Raw genomic sequence first — 15,033 nt, forward strand, 5'->3', positions numbered from 1 at the left:
TTTATCACCGGTGAAATCTCTCACAATGGTGCAAATGTTATCCAACCTGGTGAGATGAAGTACAGTACTGAGTAGACTAACGACCAGGAGTTGAACTCGTACCCTCCTGATCGTGAGTTGGGGATCTAACAGCTGTTACCCTTTCAAATAGTATGGATCTATCACGGGTTAATTGGCCGTAATGGATTTTGAGAGAAACAAATACTTTTTTTTTATCAGGCATCATGGAGGCAAATGTATTTCTGACTCGTCTGGCGAACAGGAAATACTAATGGTTCGTCAGGAATTAAATAATAATTTGGAGAAAAAATGGACAAGAGGGGTGAACGAAGAATTTGTGAAAGGTACATTAGAGGAATGCGCGTTCGTGATGGGGAGATCTTGGGAGGAAGAGATCTGATCGGGCTGGCGAGCTCTGTGTACGGGGAATGGAGACGTGGGGAGAGATCACGTGGAGCGATGCTGGTTGCGAAGGTGGAGCTGGAGTGAGGCGAGAGACCTGAGAAGGTGAGATTGGACACACCTGGATGGAATCAAGGCAAGAGTTGTATAGAGCTAACATCGCAAAGTTGTACAGCATTGTCAGTGTTCATTAAAAACAGGTGAAGTTTCTCCATTACATTGCTTATTATTTCAGAATTTGCCGAAGCTTGAAATGCTGGAATCTGGCTCCCCTTGGCAGGATAATTTGATGGCATCTGACATTGTCAGTGATCACACTTTCACAGCAAACTGACGAGACGTCTCAAGAAAGCGTGCACCATACAAGAGGTGCGTGCATTTTAATAAATGCAATGCTGTAACATTTTCTTTTAAAATTTTAAAAGACCTCCCATTCACTGAGCAGTGACATTGATGTAGTCACCACCCTTTATCAGTGTCAACAGCAGTAGCCCCAAACTAATGTTTGGGAGGCCCGAGGCTTAAAACCCAAGTGCTTTGACTACCGCCAGTTAAATTCTTTTTACATAGGCTATTATTTGTCAACGCCTGGTCCAAGTCGCATTTAATTTTCTCGGCTCACGATCTCCCGTTGTCCCTGCAGGCATGCTGTGGACACGTCCACCAAAGGGGAGGTGGAGAGTCGATTGGAAACACTATGTAGTTGTCTTTTAGCAGAAATAAGTCGTTGCGAAAACACTGACATCTACTTATTAAGCAACTAGCTCGTTTGCTCACCATACACATTCACTTTGTCAGTGTCTCCCTGCCCCTATGAGACTTGAGCAGTGCAAAAAAAGTAAGAACCTGTGTCGATGCACAGTCAGGTGGTCACGTTTGTAAGCAACTACCTGGTAATGTTTCAATAGTGGAACTTTTGTCAGATTGCGAGTGGTTTAAAGATGTAGGGCATTCTCTCACTTCAAAGGGTGCTACTGCTCTTAAAGATGATAGCGATGTCTTTCATATACCACCCCATAACACCGGGGCATCCCAGAGCGCGTAACATCTCATCTCAACATATTTGAAAGGGGACCCCCCAGTACCACATGGAGTTGTGGGCACAAAGTAACTCAGCACGTGACCTGCAATCGAGGATTGGTCCGTCAGTAGGAAGCGATATTTAAATTGATTAATCTCCGCATGACGATAGCACAATTGAGATTTAAAAAAATATGGGGAAGTAAAAAAGACAAATGAAGAACACCAGTGTGCGTTTCACACTGAGTGGTATTTATTTGTATTGAGCCTAATGGAATCATCTATTAAGTTAACCCCATGCTGAAATATGAACTCATTCTGGATGCCACAGGTTAACACAGCTCGCCTTAGTGATAACAAAATCCAAACTATCACACAATATGTAAAATTTATTTGGAAATAAAACACTTGCAAATGGAATACATAATATAAATGACGAGGCATTACAAACAAGTGTATTAAATTAAATGTTATTTTTTTTGTGTTTCCACTGCACCATTTTCAAAAAAAATTTTACCGATCATCATGGGCAGTGCCTTACCTGTCACCCATGACATTTATAATTACCACAACTTCTTACAAATTCAAGATTAGTTAACTCAATTTTTGCAGCAAATTTAAGGTTTTCATTCCAAAGGATAGTTTGCATCAATGCTGAACCTGTATTTAAAATACAAACGCATGTCACATTGCACCGTCAGTTTAAATAATTACACCTCCTATCAATACATATATGGACAGGGATTTCTAAGTTTAGCTCAGGATATAAAACAGATGTCATTCACATACGCATGAATACACGTTAGATTTTTTTTACATAGTACTGTCGACCAATGACATGCTCTAACATGGTTACAAGACTTGTTTGCTTATATAGTAAATGAATACTGCTACTGGGCACATTCAGTTCACGACTATGGCATGCACGACGATACTGAGGGCACCGTTTGCTTAACCTCTAGCGCCCCCTCGTTGTGCTTCGGTGTGGAGTCACGGGACACACGGGGACTCAATTTGCGTGGCGCAAGGACCTTGCAGTGCGTATTCCGGCAAGCGGCGGTTATATTTTGTAACATTTCAAGGTTATGAAGTTTTTGATCTTATCTAAAAGCCAATATGTCCAATATTGTGTTCGGCGTATAAATACTACCCCTTACGAAACAAGATTTAACTTATTTTCGGGTTTTGAAATACATCTTTGTTGGCTCAATTGTATCCCAATTGTACTATAGGCATCATGCCATGCGATGGAGAACCATTCAAACCATTGCAGGAGATTTTAATGAACATGTAAAAACGAATCACTGTGACCTGCTCTTGAAATCTCTTAAGTTACCCCGTAGCTACACTAGAGGGCGACACTTCCCCACCTGCCTTGCTTGAGCGAAATTAAGTGTCACCATTTGTTGTTGTTCCTGGGTAGTGTTATTTCCTCATTGCTTATGCCTCAAAAGTACAGAAAATGGCTATTATTACCCACAAATTTTGCTTTTGTGACCAGGACAGTGATATTTTGAAATGTACCTGTTTTCAATGAGAAAACGGGCGAATTTTTGTCTTTTCGTTCACATAAAGTCAGAAAAAACCCAACATGAATCTAAAGTAACATTTATTTATACTAAAGTAATACAAAATTTACTACAAAAGATTTAGACACCAAGGCGCACTACCACAGGCGGGACTGGCCACAGCAGACCGAGTTCTCTGGGGAGGAACAATCTCGAATTACTAACTACTTAGTAATTTTTGTATCACTTCAGTATAATTACATGTTAAATTTGATTCATGTAGTTTTTTCTGATTTATGTGAACGAAAAGACACAAATTCGCCCGTTTTCTCATTGAAAATAAGTAAATTTCAAAGTATCACTGTCCTGATCACAAAAGCAAAGTTTGTTGAGAATAATAGCCATTTTCTATACTTTTTAGGCAAAATCAATTACGAAATAACACTTACGACCCAGGAACAAAAATTGTGTTACATAGTGTAATCATTGCATGAGATTGGAGCTGATATCATTTCATTTTCAGGACTAGATGTTAGCCCAAATGAAGGGCAAAACCAATGAAAATGTGTTTTATTAGTGCAGTTATTATATAGCCAGACTGAGACCATTAACCTATGACTGGCTGCCCAGATTCAAATCCAGAAACTCAGCAGGGCCACCTGAGCCACTCGACTACCTCAAAAAATAAATGTTAACAATGTGGTGAATGTATCAGAATGTAATGGTTGGAGGGGTCACCATGAACCCATATAGTAATACAAAAACACGTATATGCACGATTCGATTAATATAGCGATCTTCAAAATTGATGCATCGTTACTCCTGTTAATTTTTGACGGTAAAAAAAAAGATTGACGATAATACATTATAGCCTGATTCACTTGTTGCTGAAGTCATCTTCGTTGTTTTGCTTCATCTGCCCATGGTCACATAAACAACAATTCACAATGAAAGTGTTTGTGTTAGATCGCGTAAGTATGAATGTGTCGTAACCCTCCACCACCTGACACAGCCAATTAGTAAGGGATTTGTCAGGTAAACAAAACGCTAATTAGTTACTACTTCAGCCAACTGGTATGTTGGAGAATAAATCCAGCAATATTGGAAAAGCACCAAGGTTATGTATTTTGGCAGTTTTATCACTCAATGAATATTAGCCCTATAGTGCTATCATAGCATCATCAATTTAAGTGGGTTTGAAATAAGCAACACACATTACCAGGCCACACAACGACCATATATGTGGTTACGTTAGGGGAGACACAAACAAACCCCCTTGAACTACGCTACCTGATAACTTCAAGTCTCCTGAATTAAAGTGAATAATACTTTTCAAAGTGCAAAAGTTAAATACCAATCCTGAAACCGTTCAGTAATTCTACACAGTACCAAAAAATGGTGAGACGGCATCTTTTAAAAAAGGACGTCATTCAAAAGCACAGGATTTTCCGCAAGTATGGAGAATTTTTACTGGCGCAACAAAGCACGTGAAATATTTAAATGATGCCGATGATGAAGTGAAGAGATGGGCCATGTGGCGCATCCTTTCACAGTAGCTTCTTGATTCGGCGATCCGCTGCATTGATGCGCGAGGTGGTGCGGTCCACCAGCGAGCTTGTGTCCTCCAGAAGTTCATTCTGCCGCTCCACCTCAGCGCCCGACTCAAGTGCCAGTACCTTGATGCCTGTCAGCACCTGGCGCAGCCGAGTTGAGGATGTCAATCACTGTCATTGGCTACATTTAGAATTTCATTCAAAACGCCTTACACCCTCTCAAAATGTTCGTGAGATGAGCCACTCCAACTGTTAATGTGAATAAAATGGCACACCCTTTATATTTAAATTTAACATTTTTACACCAAAACTTTGGCTGTCGCGGGGGTTACATTCTTGCAAATATCCGCAATCTGCAAATCCGCGATCCGCAAACTCAAAGGCATATGAGAAAAATAGGGTTTGGTTCACAGTTCATAATGACACATTATCTCAAACATGAAATGGGAAGTATGATTAGAATTGTTTGTTTTAATATAATGTACCATAATATACTGTACACGTAAAAGTAAATCCGAATATAAAGTAAAGGTTAATGACATGTATAGTCAATATTAAGCAGTTTAATACCTGATAAAAAATACTTACTATGAATGATGATTATGGCGTGTGAATTCTTACTCGGGATCGCGAGCAGAGGGAAATTAGTACAGTACTTATTTACGATGCACACTATCGGAAACTTGTGTTCAACCGCAAATGGTCGAGCCATTGGGGCACACTCGGCAAACTGCACCTCAATAAATTTGGTGCGAAAGGTCAAATCCGCAATGGGAAATTCCGCGATGAACAAGGTTTTGGTGTATAACTAAATCAAGTTTACAAACGACATTACTGTTTGTTAAATGCATAAAACATCCTTTGAATAAGATGTCACAGGACTGCTTCTGAAATTTCTTCAGGGGACCTTTAACATACACATTAGGGGCAGCACTTTGCCATAACACAGAGAGCGGGTTAATAGGTGGCTCGCATGTTTACCTGATTCAGCTGGGCTGATTCCGCATCACTCACTGTCTGCCCTTTCTGCACCTGAACTTTTCCTTCAGCTTCTGAGGCTTCGTCATCACCACCCATGAGGCCACCCAGCCACCTGCCAGCTGCAATGAAGATGAAGAGTCGTATGACACAATGAGGCTAAGCACGCGGTGCCCAAAGACCAACAAATACTTTATACTGTACTGTATTCTCATGTAAGCATATGTAGCGTATTCGTCCATCAACCAGAGAATAAACTCGCACCACTGATGTGCTAAAATGTACGTGTAATCGATTACTTTATATGGTAAAAAAAATCATGTAATTACATGATAACGCAAGTTATATAACACATATACATATTTCTGCTGGAATCAACAAGTATATTTTCTGACAGAACGTGTCGTTTTCACACAAACCTGTTTGAATTAACTTGTGTCCAGATGTTTTCCTCTTGATAGTAGGTGCCGGACCCCAGGGATAAGTGGGATATGCAGAGAATTTTTCCCGGTACTGCTGCTCCAGCACAGGGATGGTATTGGTTATCTTGGCAGAGAGCAGTAGGAAAACAACATCAGGCTGCCCAATAAACCGCTGCTTGACAATGACTTCGTAAGGGCTGAGTGCCTCGATCTCGTCCACGTCACTTCGCTGGTACATGTGCACCTGCCTTCCGGCCGCGTCCTGGACCTCCAGTGCCGAGCAAAGCACGGCCAGGTGACCATGATGGAACTCCGTGCCTCGGCCTCGCGAATACATCACAGGCACACGCACTATGAGCCCTGTGGCTGCATCCTGGTGGCCTCCTCCCGGGCCAGCCGATGCTTCTTTCTGGACATGCCTCCGCTCGCTGCCATCCTCCGAAGTTTTAGTCCAACGGCTGAAAAATGAGGGCCCCTCCAGCTGCGTTAGAAGCCGATCAGCTATGCAGAGATCAGCGTTCATCTTCTGCAGGTTCTGCCCGATCCCGTCCAGCTGCTGCCCTTGGTGGTGCAAAGCTTGCGCCGCATCTTCCAGCCGGCGCTGTGAGCCCGTGGCTGTGGCCACCAGGTGCTGTCCCAGGGCTGTGGAGGAAGCAGAGGCCTGGGAACCACCCCCGAGAAGCTCCTCCCTCCAGAAATGCTCGAGCACGTTGAAGACAGCATCTCTGTTTGGCTCCAGACCCGACAGCCAGTGGCAGGCAACGCCGCCCACGTGTGTCAAGGCCAGGGCACTATACACCAGGCTTACAGTCGTCTTCTTTATCTCGCACAAATCGGCGAGGCGCGTGGAGAACAACATCGTGCTGTCCTTGTTCGCGTAAAAGCATAGGCGCCCTGGCAGGAGGCAAAAGCGTCCGGGCACCCAACGCTTGTTGGATATCAGGTAGTAGGACCCCCGCCACGTACGGATGGGGCTTTCCATGATGTCCTGGAAAAAGGAACCTAGAGTTATTTTGCTGAACTGGCACTTGTTGTATATGTTGGTTATCAAAATTTGTTATGTTGTATGCGTGCGTGGGTGAAATTATTATGTTGTATATGTGGGTTATGAATATTCAGTGAAAATAATAATAATCAAATAAAATTTGGCCAAATGTGTAATTATCCGGAAATGTTAATTTATGTAATTATGCACATTTATTTATGCCAATTCGAGAGGTAATCGTAGTAATTATGCGAGTGGGTGTAATTATGATAATGCAAGTCGTTATGATAACCAGACCCCGCCTCGGTGACGAGGGTGGGTTATCGATCGGAATAAGGCAATTAATCGTATGCAGTTATGCAGGTGTGGTGTAAGTATGCAAGATTAACTTAGATTAACTCGGCATCGTTGTCTAGGTTCGTCTCATTCTCGCTTTAACATTCCCAGAGTGGGTATTCGTGGTTATATTTTAGGTCCCCGGTTCACCCCGTTATCGCTTTAACATTTACTGAGTATGTATTAGTGTGTTTATTAAGGTCACCAAGTTCAGATCTCAACGCAGAAGCAGATCTTATGCATAGATTTCAGGAAAGAATCACACAACCACTTTGATTATTAATCAATTTATTACTAATTCACCCTCAACTATGATATAGTATGCGAACTCTCAATCCCGGAACGTCAACACGGCATCAATACAGCATCATCAACGATTGTCTGATTTCACTTTGACAACGGCACATGGATCCCGCATAACACGATGGTTGTTAGTGAGAGAGAGAGTCGTTAAAATATGCAAATACTATGCTAAGAAAAACCTTAACGTTAATGAATGATTATACTCAATATTGTTCACGCAGTACCGCACTCCTTATTGATCATACGCAACCCTTATCACGTTGTTAGCACCTTGGGTCACGGGACAGTTGAATATTCTGTAGAGGATGCGAGTACGTGCGGCGATTATGACTGAAAGATACTTGAAAGATTATACGGCGATAAAAAAACACAATCAAAAACAGTTATTATTCTTAAAGGCACTAATCTCAACAGATACATCGGCAGGTTATCTGACAACAGAATGGCTCGGAGTAAGGGCCTGCGACGGTGCTCCTTTTCCGAAGATCGTTATTTTATACCAAGTTTACTAATTGGGGACCAGATCACCTGATAAGGATCTGGTGGGCCACCACTCCCCACGTAAGCGTGGCTCGGCGGAAGGAGGTGCCAAGAATCAATTCGGATTGATGGATCTGTTGGGAATTTATGCGATTAAGAGTACAGCCCACTAAATATTAAAGATAAAAATTATGAATACACTTATAAACGATGGATGGCCATCACTCGGTCTCGTTGTGATGCCTTCACAGCCACGGATGGCTTATGGGTTCGAGTGTGTTTGAGTGGTAAGAGTTGTCTTGAATAGTCAGTGTTCGGAGTCGGTTCTTTATGTCAAACAGACGCCTGGTGGTCGTGTGGTGAGGGGGCGGTGCGCGTCATACGTATCAGTCGCTCCCCTGTCACCGTGGTGAATTGGTTCGGATGCCCGTTGATATGCTGTCGCAGTTCGGAACCCGGTCGGTAGGTGTCGCCCACAGCTCGCTCGCAGCGTGCAGTGTTGGGTCGTCGACCAGGGTGAGCACGGAGCCTCGTCGCCAAACCGCGACCGTCACCACTCCGGCGGCAGCAGAGACCTCCGACTCGGCAGAGGTTGACCCACGCAGGCCGAGTTGAGCTGTCAAGCGGGTCTTGCCCGCCTGCAGAGGAGATGGGGAGCCGCTTGAGTCGAGCCCCGAGAGCCGGCTCCGGTGAGCCGATCGAACTCGGCTGAGTCCCAGACGAGCTGAAGAGTCGAGCCGACCCGCTGGTCGCAGCTCGCTCCTGAGTCGACCCTCCCGGTCGAGCTGAAGATGAGTCGAGCCGACCCGCTGGTCGCAGCTCGCTCCTGAGTCGACCCTCCCGGTCGAGTTGAAGATGAGTCGAGCCGACCCGCTGGTCGCAGCTCGCTCCTGAGTCGACCCTCCCGGTCGAACTGAAGATGAGTCGAGCCGACCCGCTGGTCGCAGCTCGCTCCTGAGTCGACCCTCCCGGTCGAACTGATTTCCAATACTCAGGGTCCTTTCTTTTATGCCGAAAAATCCCTTTAGATCCTGCCCACAAGGCGGGGTTTCTTTCGATTTACTGTGTCAGGATCTGTCCGAAGGTAGGTGTGTCCATGTGTGTGTCCGTACGTCCGTATGTCCTTGTGTGCATAAGTCGTCTCTCTGTCTGGGTGCGATATTATCTCTTGTCTGGCCTTCTTCATGAACCAAAACACAGACGTTACAAATCGTCTCATAGGCGTCTTTGTCCGTGTTGCACCACCTGGAGGGAGGGGCAACACTCCCTCCGACCCTCACCGATGCACAAAGAAACGGTTAAAAAGTTTTAAGTTAACATTTGTCCCTTACCATTTCACAGTTATGATTCTGTATGTAACCTAAGGTCTGTCGTTTCCCATCGTGGTGCTTGACTCAAGTGGAGGTGTTTTCCCGAGCGTATACACACTCCTATCCCGCGCTGCGGGGATACAAAGACGGCCGGGATCTCCCTTTCTCTCCGACCCTGGGTTTAACATCGCTCTTTTATTATGTATTTTATATTCGACCTGGTGGTGATTCATCCCGCATATGCTTCGGGTCGAGTTGTATAGAAATTATTAAAGTATGGAAATAACATTTCATATCAATAACTTTAGCCTACCCTGTTGTTAAATTCCGACTTTAACGTTACTTTAATAGCAATACAGAATAATTGAGCTTTTTGTCTTAACTAGGCGAACGCGAACTTCTGGTGACCCCCGCAGCCTGTGTTCAGCTGGGTCTGCATCCTTGAGAGATACACAACACTCTTATTGTCGTGGCCATCCAACCTTCTGCTCTGGGAGTGTTATTAATTTCAGGACAAAGGCCCCCTCACGTTCAGACGTGCAGGGTTGTTTAAATCAGCTCCCTCCCCTGTGCACACAGCATTGAGCTGGGTTTATCTTTGCTCCCTCAGCTGCAGGAGGACAAGGCGTATTTCTACCTCCTCCCTGTGTGCACGTGTTCCAATTAGCTCGGAATCCCTAAACACACAATCAGTGATGATTCCTGGCTTTCTGTGGTTGTGATTTAGACAAAGGCGCCTCTGCTTCCTTTAATTGCCTTTGAGTTGACACTGCCCTATTATTCGCCCATGTGCTGAGGTCATAGAATTCGTTTTGACTTCAGTAATATTAACATTCAGTATTGAATTAGAAAATGGGCAATGGTTCATTGATGTAGCTCGCAGCCTGGTCTCCAATTTGAGCGAGCGCGAGGATCGATAATTTAGCCTACTCTGTTGTTGAATTTCGAATTTTGACGTTACTTTAAAACCATGCAGGATGGTTGGGCTTTTTGCCTTAACTATGTCTGGCTGACTCTCCCACTGTCTCTGCCGCCTGCACGGGTGCCATGTGCCCGTTCATCAGGCCTTATCTTTCCTTGAAGCAAGGTTGCAAATTCTGCCATCCTAGCCCTCCTCCAGTTCATTACTTAACAACACCTGGTGTTTTGCAGTTTGCTGCGCTTTGGTGTGTTTTCATTCATTATATATCAATTTTGGAAGAAGGTGTTAGGATACAACACACTACCGAGATGCTAAGTTCAAATATGTGTTGCAGCCACCCATGTTTAAACGGGCCTCTCAGGTCCAGCGAGTTAATGGTCTCATCTTCAATGATTGTACAAAAATGATCATGACTTGAATGTGTTATTGCCTAATGTGGCATCTATCAAACTCTGATTACAATACAAAAAACACCTCAACAGCAGATCATATACAAAAGTGCACTACGCTTTGAATAAGAGACAATTGAAGGGCGAACATTAGTAGTTCTGAAATTCCACCTTCTAGAAGCCATTCGGTATACGATGTTGATGTCAAAACGCTTCATGCGGACTTTCCAAATGGATATGGTCTCTTCCTATGGTAATTCATAAAAATACACACAAGCTTAGTCACGTTATCTACCAACGTTATTCACGTTTCTCTGGCTCCATTAAAATGTTGTTACTCAACGTTCCTGTGTAGTCAACAAGCAATTACAAATGCTGGCAGCAATAGTAGGGCAATGTAAGTCTGGCTTCAACGATTCTTTGTCCCAATGAGCTCTCATCCAGATATACAGGTATCACTATTCATATTACGAATGGATGCCTCCTCACGCAATGTCGGCTGCGGAGGTTTTTTGACCACACGGTGGTACTTCACCATTGCTGGTCAGTGCGGCCTCATGCAGACCCAGCACCGTTTCAGATATCACTCGGCATTTCCTGTTTTCCAGAGCCGCAGCAAGTACTGCGCCACCGTTCCACCCACTCATTATGCTGCACTGTCATCAAAGTCTGTTAATGACGAGAACCCCTGGACAAGAGTAAAAGCCCATCATAACAAAAACAACTGTACTGTAATAAAGTAAACTTTAATAAAGTACAGTTGAGGGGTGGCGCGGTCAGGGCCGGATAAAGGGTTATGAGTGGTCTACGGCCGATAGGAGGGCCTTTTGCACTACATATTACAAAAACAAAATTAAGTCACCAACGTACAAATTATCAAATGTATTCTACTCAAAATAACTGCATCATATACATCACTACACCGATGTAGTAAAAAAATACGTTTTCCCCCCCTTAGATTTAGCTGTAAAAAAGTCATCAATGGTGTAATCGCAATTCAAAGACAAAAAAACCCATTTCCGATGGCCGTGCTACCGTGTCGCTTTGCTCCAGCGCTTCAAACGTGGCACGGGAGGGCCTTAGAGAGAGAGAGGGTCTACACAACCAAGGGACATTAAGGGCCTTATTAGCCTCATGGTTTAACCTGGCCCTGTGAGCAGCAGTCAGTGTGTATTTATACTGGGAGAATCCGAATAGCTATCAAGCTCTTTTTGCACATATGTCCAATAGGGGACAGGTCTGAACGTTACAACAATGCAAAACACAATAGGGAGTGAAACGTACAGTATAGGAAAGGTAAACAAATCACTTAAAATATTTATACAAATACAACTAAACTATGTATTTTTTCTTACCGGGTAAAGCCCACTCAGCTATTCGTTTATATTTAAGTCAGCACACCGCTATAAGACATTGACCACCCGGAGTTTGATTTTCGATCACGGCTAAGTTCAGTGGAGAATGACGTCAAATTAACTGATCACTGGCGACCTCACTGACCACAGTGGGCAATATTCGAGACGACCCGCAACTCCCCATGTACCACAAGTGCGTGGAGAAGAGACCCTTCGTCCAGCTAATGGATCTATTAAAGGAGGGCTGTGGACCAATAAAGATGCGGGTAGATACGACTGACAGTAACTACGAGATGTGCACAACAAATATCCCCCGACATATCGCGTTAAGAGACTATTGGGGGCAAGTGCTGTGAGCGAGTGGCACCAATGAAGGTCGGCACGGTGGCACACGAGGGGGGCGGTGGGTGTCCAGCACCACGCCCGGCCGCCTTTGTCTCCCCACTGGCGATGTTTACACATCGCACCGGGTACTCATTTGAGGCTGAGTCGCCCTAGGGGAGGGCCCAATGGACTTGTCACAGATAAGCGTCATTGTTGGTGTTGTCCGTGAGCGTGAATCGAACTCGGGTGGCCGGCTTCGTAGCGCAGCGCGCAGCACACACGCACGGACGCCACGAGTGCGACTTTCATATACAAATGTAACAACACAATATACAACAACAAACCCTGGGCGGCCGTGAGATCAACCATGAGAGACGGGGCGAGCCTCACCCCACACACACACCTGCTTCTCTGTCTCGCACGGCGAGCACGCACGCAAGAGCCTCACTCGCACATCGAGTCGACGCGTCCTGCAGGTGCCCTCCGATCAGCACGGCTGGCTACGTACGGCACGAAAGAAGTCCGACATTAATACGTGCCTCCGTGTCCTTCGCCTACGTTGACGAGCCGAGAGTGTGGACGAATAACCACGGCGGGGTCTGCTACGCCGCGGCTATTACGAGCCCGTTCTTGTGTCGAACGGCGAAGTTACAAACTCGACACGTTCGTCAATGGCACTGCCGTAAATAGGAACAACAACAACACGAATAAGAAGATCTATTTAGGTAAAACGGCGTGAAAATTCTCCTTTTCTCTTCATGCGCAAGGCGACGCGGCCCCGCGATGCCCTCTCCTCCCAGCGGAGGCGTCATCAGTGCGGGACGAACCAGACAGGGGTTGTGGTTTTCAGACAGGGGTTGTGGTTTTCACAGACAGGGGTTGTGGTTTTCACAGACAGGGGTTGTGGTTTTCACAAACAGGGGTTGTGGTTTTCACAAACAGGGGTTGTGGTTTTCACCACCCCTATCTGGGGGGTGGGGGCAGTGTTTGTGCCGCGTCAGACAGAAGCAATTCCTCCTGCAGCTGCTGTGGCTGGCGGTGGGGTTCGAGTCCTGGGGGTGGGGGTGGTGCCGAATCGTCGCTGTTCGTTTAAAGGGCGCCTCCGATTTGCGGTGGATTAAAGTATAGGGGGACGATTATTTGGTGGGTTTGTTAGGTGCAAGTACCGTTTCTGTATCGCGTGTGGCCAGGCCCGAGTCTGCAACATTAGCTAACAGCTGATTGGGCCTTTACCTGGTAAAATAAAAACTAATATTTTAATATTTTATTGGTATTTTTAAAAAGTAAATTGTTTACCTTTCCTATGCTTTGCGCTCCGATCGTGTTTTTTTATATTATGTTCTGCCCCGCCCCGACTGACCATCTGTGAGAAAGAGCTTCATATCTCATCGGATTCCTGCATTTATAAATATTCTGATTGTAATGTCCGTTTCGTTGTGCTGTATGTTGAGTTTACACTGAGCTCTTCAGCTCTATTTCAGAAGCTACCTGGCCCTTAATGACAGCTCAACGAAGTGGCTTATGTGGCAATGTATAGCAAACACTCTCAAGAACATGCTATACCATAGCAGGTATTCTTTTCTAGGCACAATGTTCATTTCCATGATTCCGTTCAAATTTTTACATCACTTCGCCTTGACTGCTTCCCTCGTATATATTTTCAATTGTTTAACGAACCTGTTGTATAGATACTTAAGAAAAGTATCTATACCTTACTGTATATAATGTGGCATTTCGGGCAATGTTCTTCACGGTACATGATTCCTTTCTTCATGTGTGGTGAAGGACATTACTTGAAACGTCACCTTTTATATGAGTTTCCTTTTAAGGCTGTGTTATTGACGAATGTGAGTTTTACTTTCGTATTTCTGCACTAGTGCCAATGCAGTATCACCAAACCAACGTTTCATTTTTCTCATTTAGATAATTTGCCCTGTGTTTTTTCTTCTGCTCAGCTTAAATTTCACTTCTTCAATCACTCCCTGCACAGTACAGTCGTTAATTTCCATTCGCAGTTGCGATTTGTCATAACTCTTGCGTAATTCCCTCTAAGCCTACGGTTTAAAAGAAGAAAAAAACACATCACGTCCCAAACACACATCTGGGCGAGTCGTTATGGCAACTGCAAGAGAGAAGCGGAGCTGAGCCCCCTAGGGAGCCCACGTTATGTAACACCAAACACTGCAATTTGGAAGCCCTCTTTCCTCCCCCAACGGTTGCTGCCACTCAAAAGGGGCCATTCCTTGCCACGCGGTTTTGGTGGCGCCCTTGGCGAGGCATCTCGTGGCCATCTTACAAGAGGGGAGTGGGGGGTGACCTGTCTGGATTTTCACCGGTTTCAGAGCGGGGTCAAGATCGGCATCTGTGGCGGAGGCTCGTGAATGACTGCTGGGTAGTTGGGAGGCATTTTTGTTTGTTCCCTCCAGCAACAGCGGAGGACAGAAGGAGCGACGGCTCACAAACGAACAGCAAGTTTGGCACAATTGGAGGGGTGGGAGACACAGATGGTTGCATCTTGTCACTCATCTCATTCAGTCAACCCATGGCACCTGCTCGGTCTGACCCCCGTGACCTCCGGCCAGCAGAGAGCCTTCGACACTTCACGTTGGCCTCAAAGTGCACCTAGCCTGGCACAGGCGCCGTGGTGACGTCGGCTAGTAGCGAATGTCGGTTGTTGTTTTGCAGCGACAACAACCAAATCTAGATTTAACAACCAAGGAAGCCACCAGTCCCATGACTGCACGTA

At 45.1% G+C, this 15,033-nt stretch overlaps 1 protein-coding gene across 4 annotated transcripts; it reads right to left on the reverse strand.

Annotated features, from left to right (window-relative positions):
* Positions 1-4,374: 4,374 nt before the first annotated feature.
* Positions 4,375-12,960, reverse strand: SNAP47 (synaptosome associated protein 47). Of its 4 annotated transcripts, none has more exons than XM_078607794.1 (4): positions 12,827-12,960; positions 5,881-6,871; positions 5,465-5,583; positions 4,375-4,624 (listed from the first exon to the last, which is right to left on the reverse strand). In XM_078607794.1, exons 2-4 carry the CDS (start codon positions 6,863-6,865, stop codon positions 4,478-4,480), a joined length of 1,251 nt encoding a protein of 416 aa, XP_078463920.1. In that variant the 5' UTR covers positions 6,866-6,871; positions 12,827-12,960; the 3' UTR covers positions 4,375-4,477. The 4 variants fall into 4 exon arrangements, with proteins under 4 accessions (XP_078463920.1, XP_078463929.1, XP_078463947.1 ...); XM_078607803.1 differs by lacking the exon at positions 12,827-12,960 and adding an exon at positions 12,678-12,808; XM_078607821.1 differs by lacking the exon at positions 12,827-12,960 and adding an exon at positions 12,691-12,774.
* Between the last annotated feature and the right edge of the window lie 2,073 nt (positions 12,961-15,033).

Source organism: Lampetra planeri, chromosome 2, assembly GCF_965212315.1.
Source record: "Lampetra planeri chromosome 2, kcLamPlan1.2.h2, whole genome shotgun sequence".
NCBI classification, from domain to species: Eukaryota; Metazoa; Chordata; class Hyperoartia; order Petromyzontiformes; family Petromyzontidae; genus Lampetra; species Lampetra planeri.

Excerpts from the sequence above, each read along its gene's own strand:
- SNAP47 (XM_078607794.1), bottom strand. The coding sequence starts at position 6,865 with ATGGAAAGCCCCATCCGTACGTGGCGGGGGTCCTACTACCTGATATCC. Across the intron at positions 5,584-5,880 it reads ACACAAGTTAATTCAAACAG|CTGGCAGGTGGCTGGGTGGC; the intron begins GTTTGTGTGAAA and ends TCTTCATTGCAG. Across the intron at positions 4,625-5,464 it reads AATCAGCCCAGCTGAATCAG|GTGCTGACAGGCATCAAGGT; the intron begins GTAAACATGCGA and ends CGGCTGCGCCAG.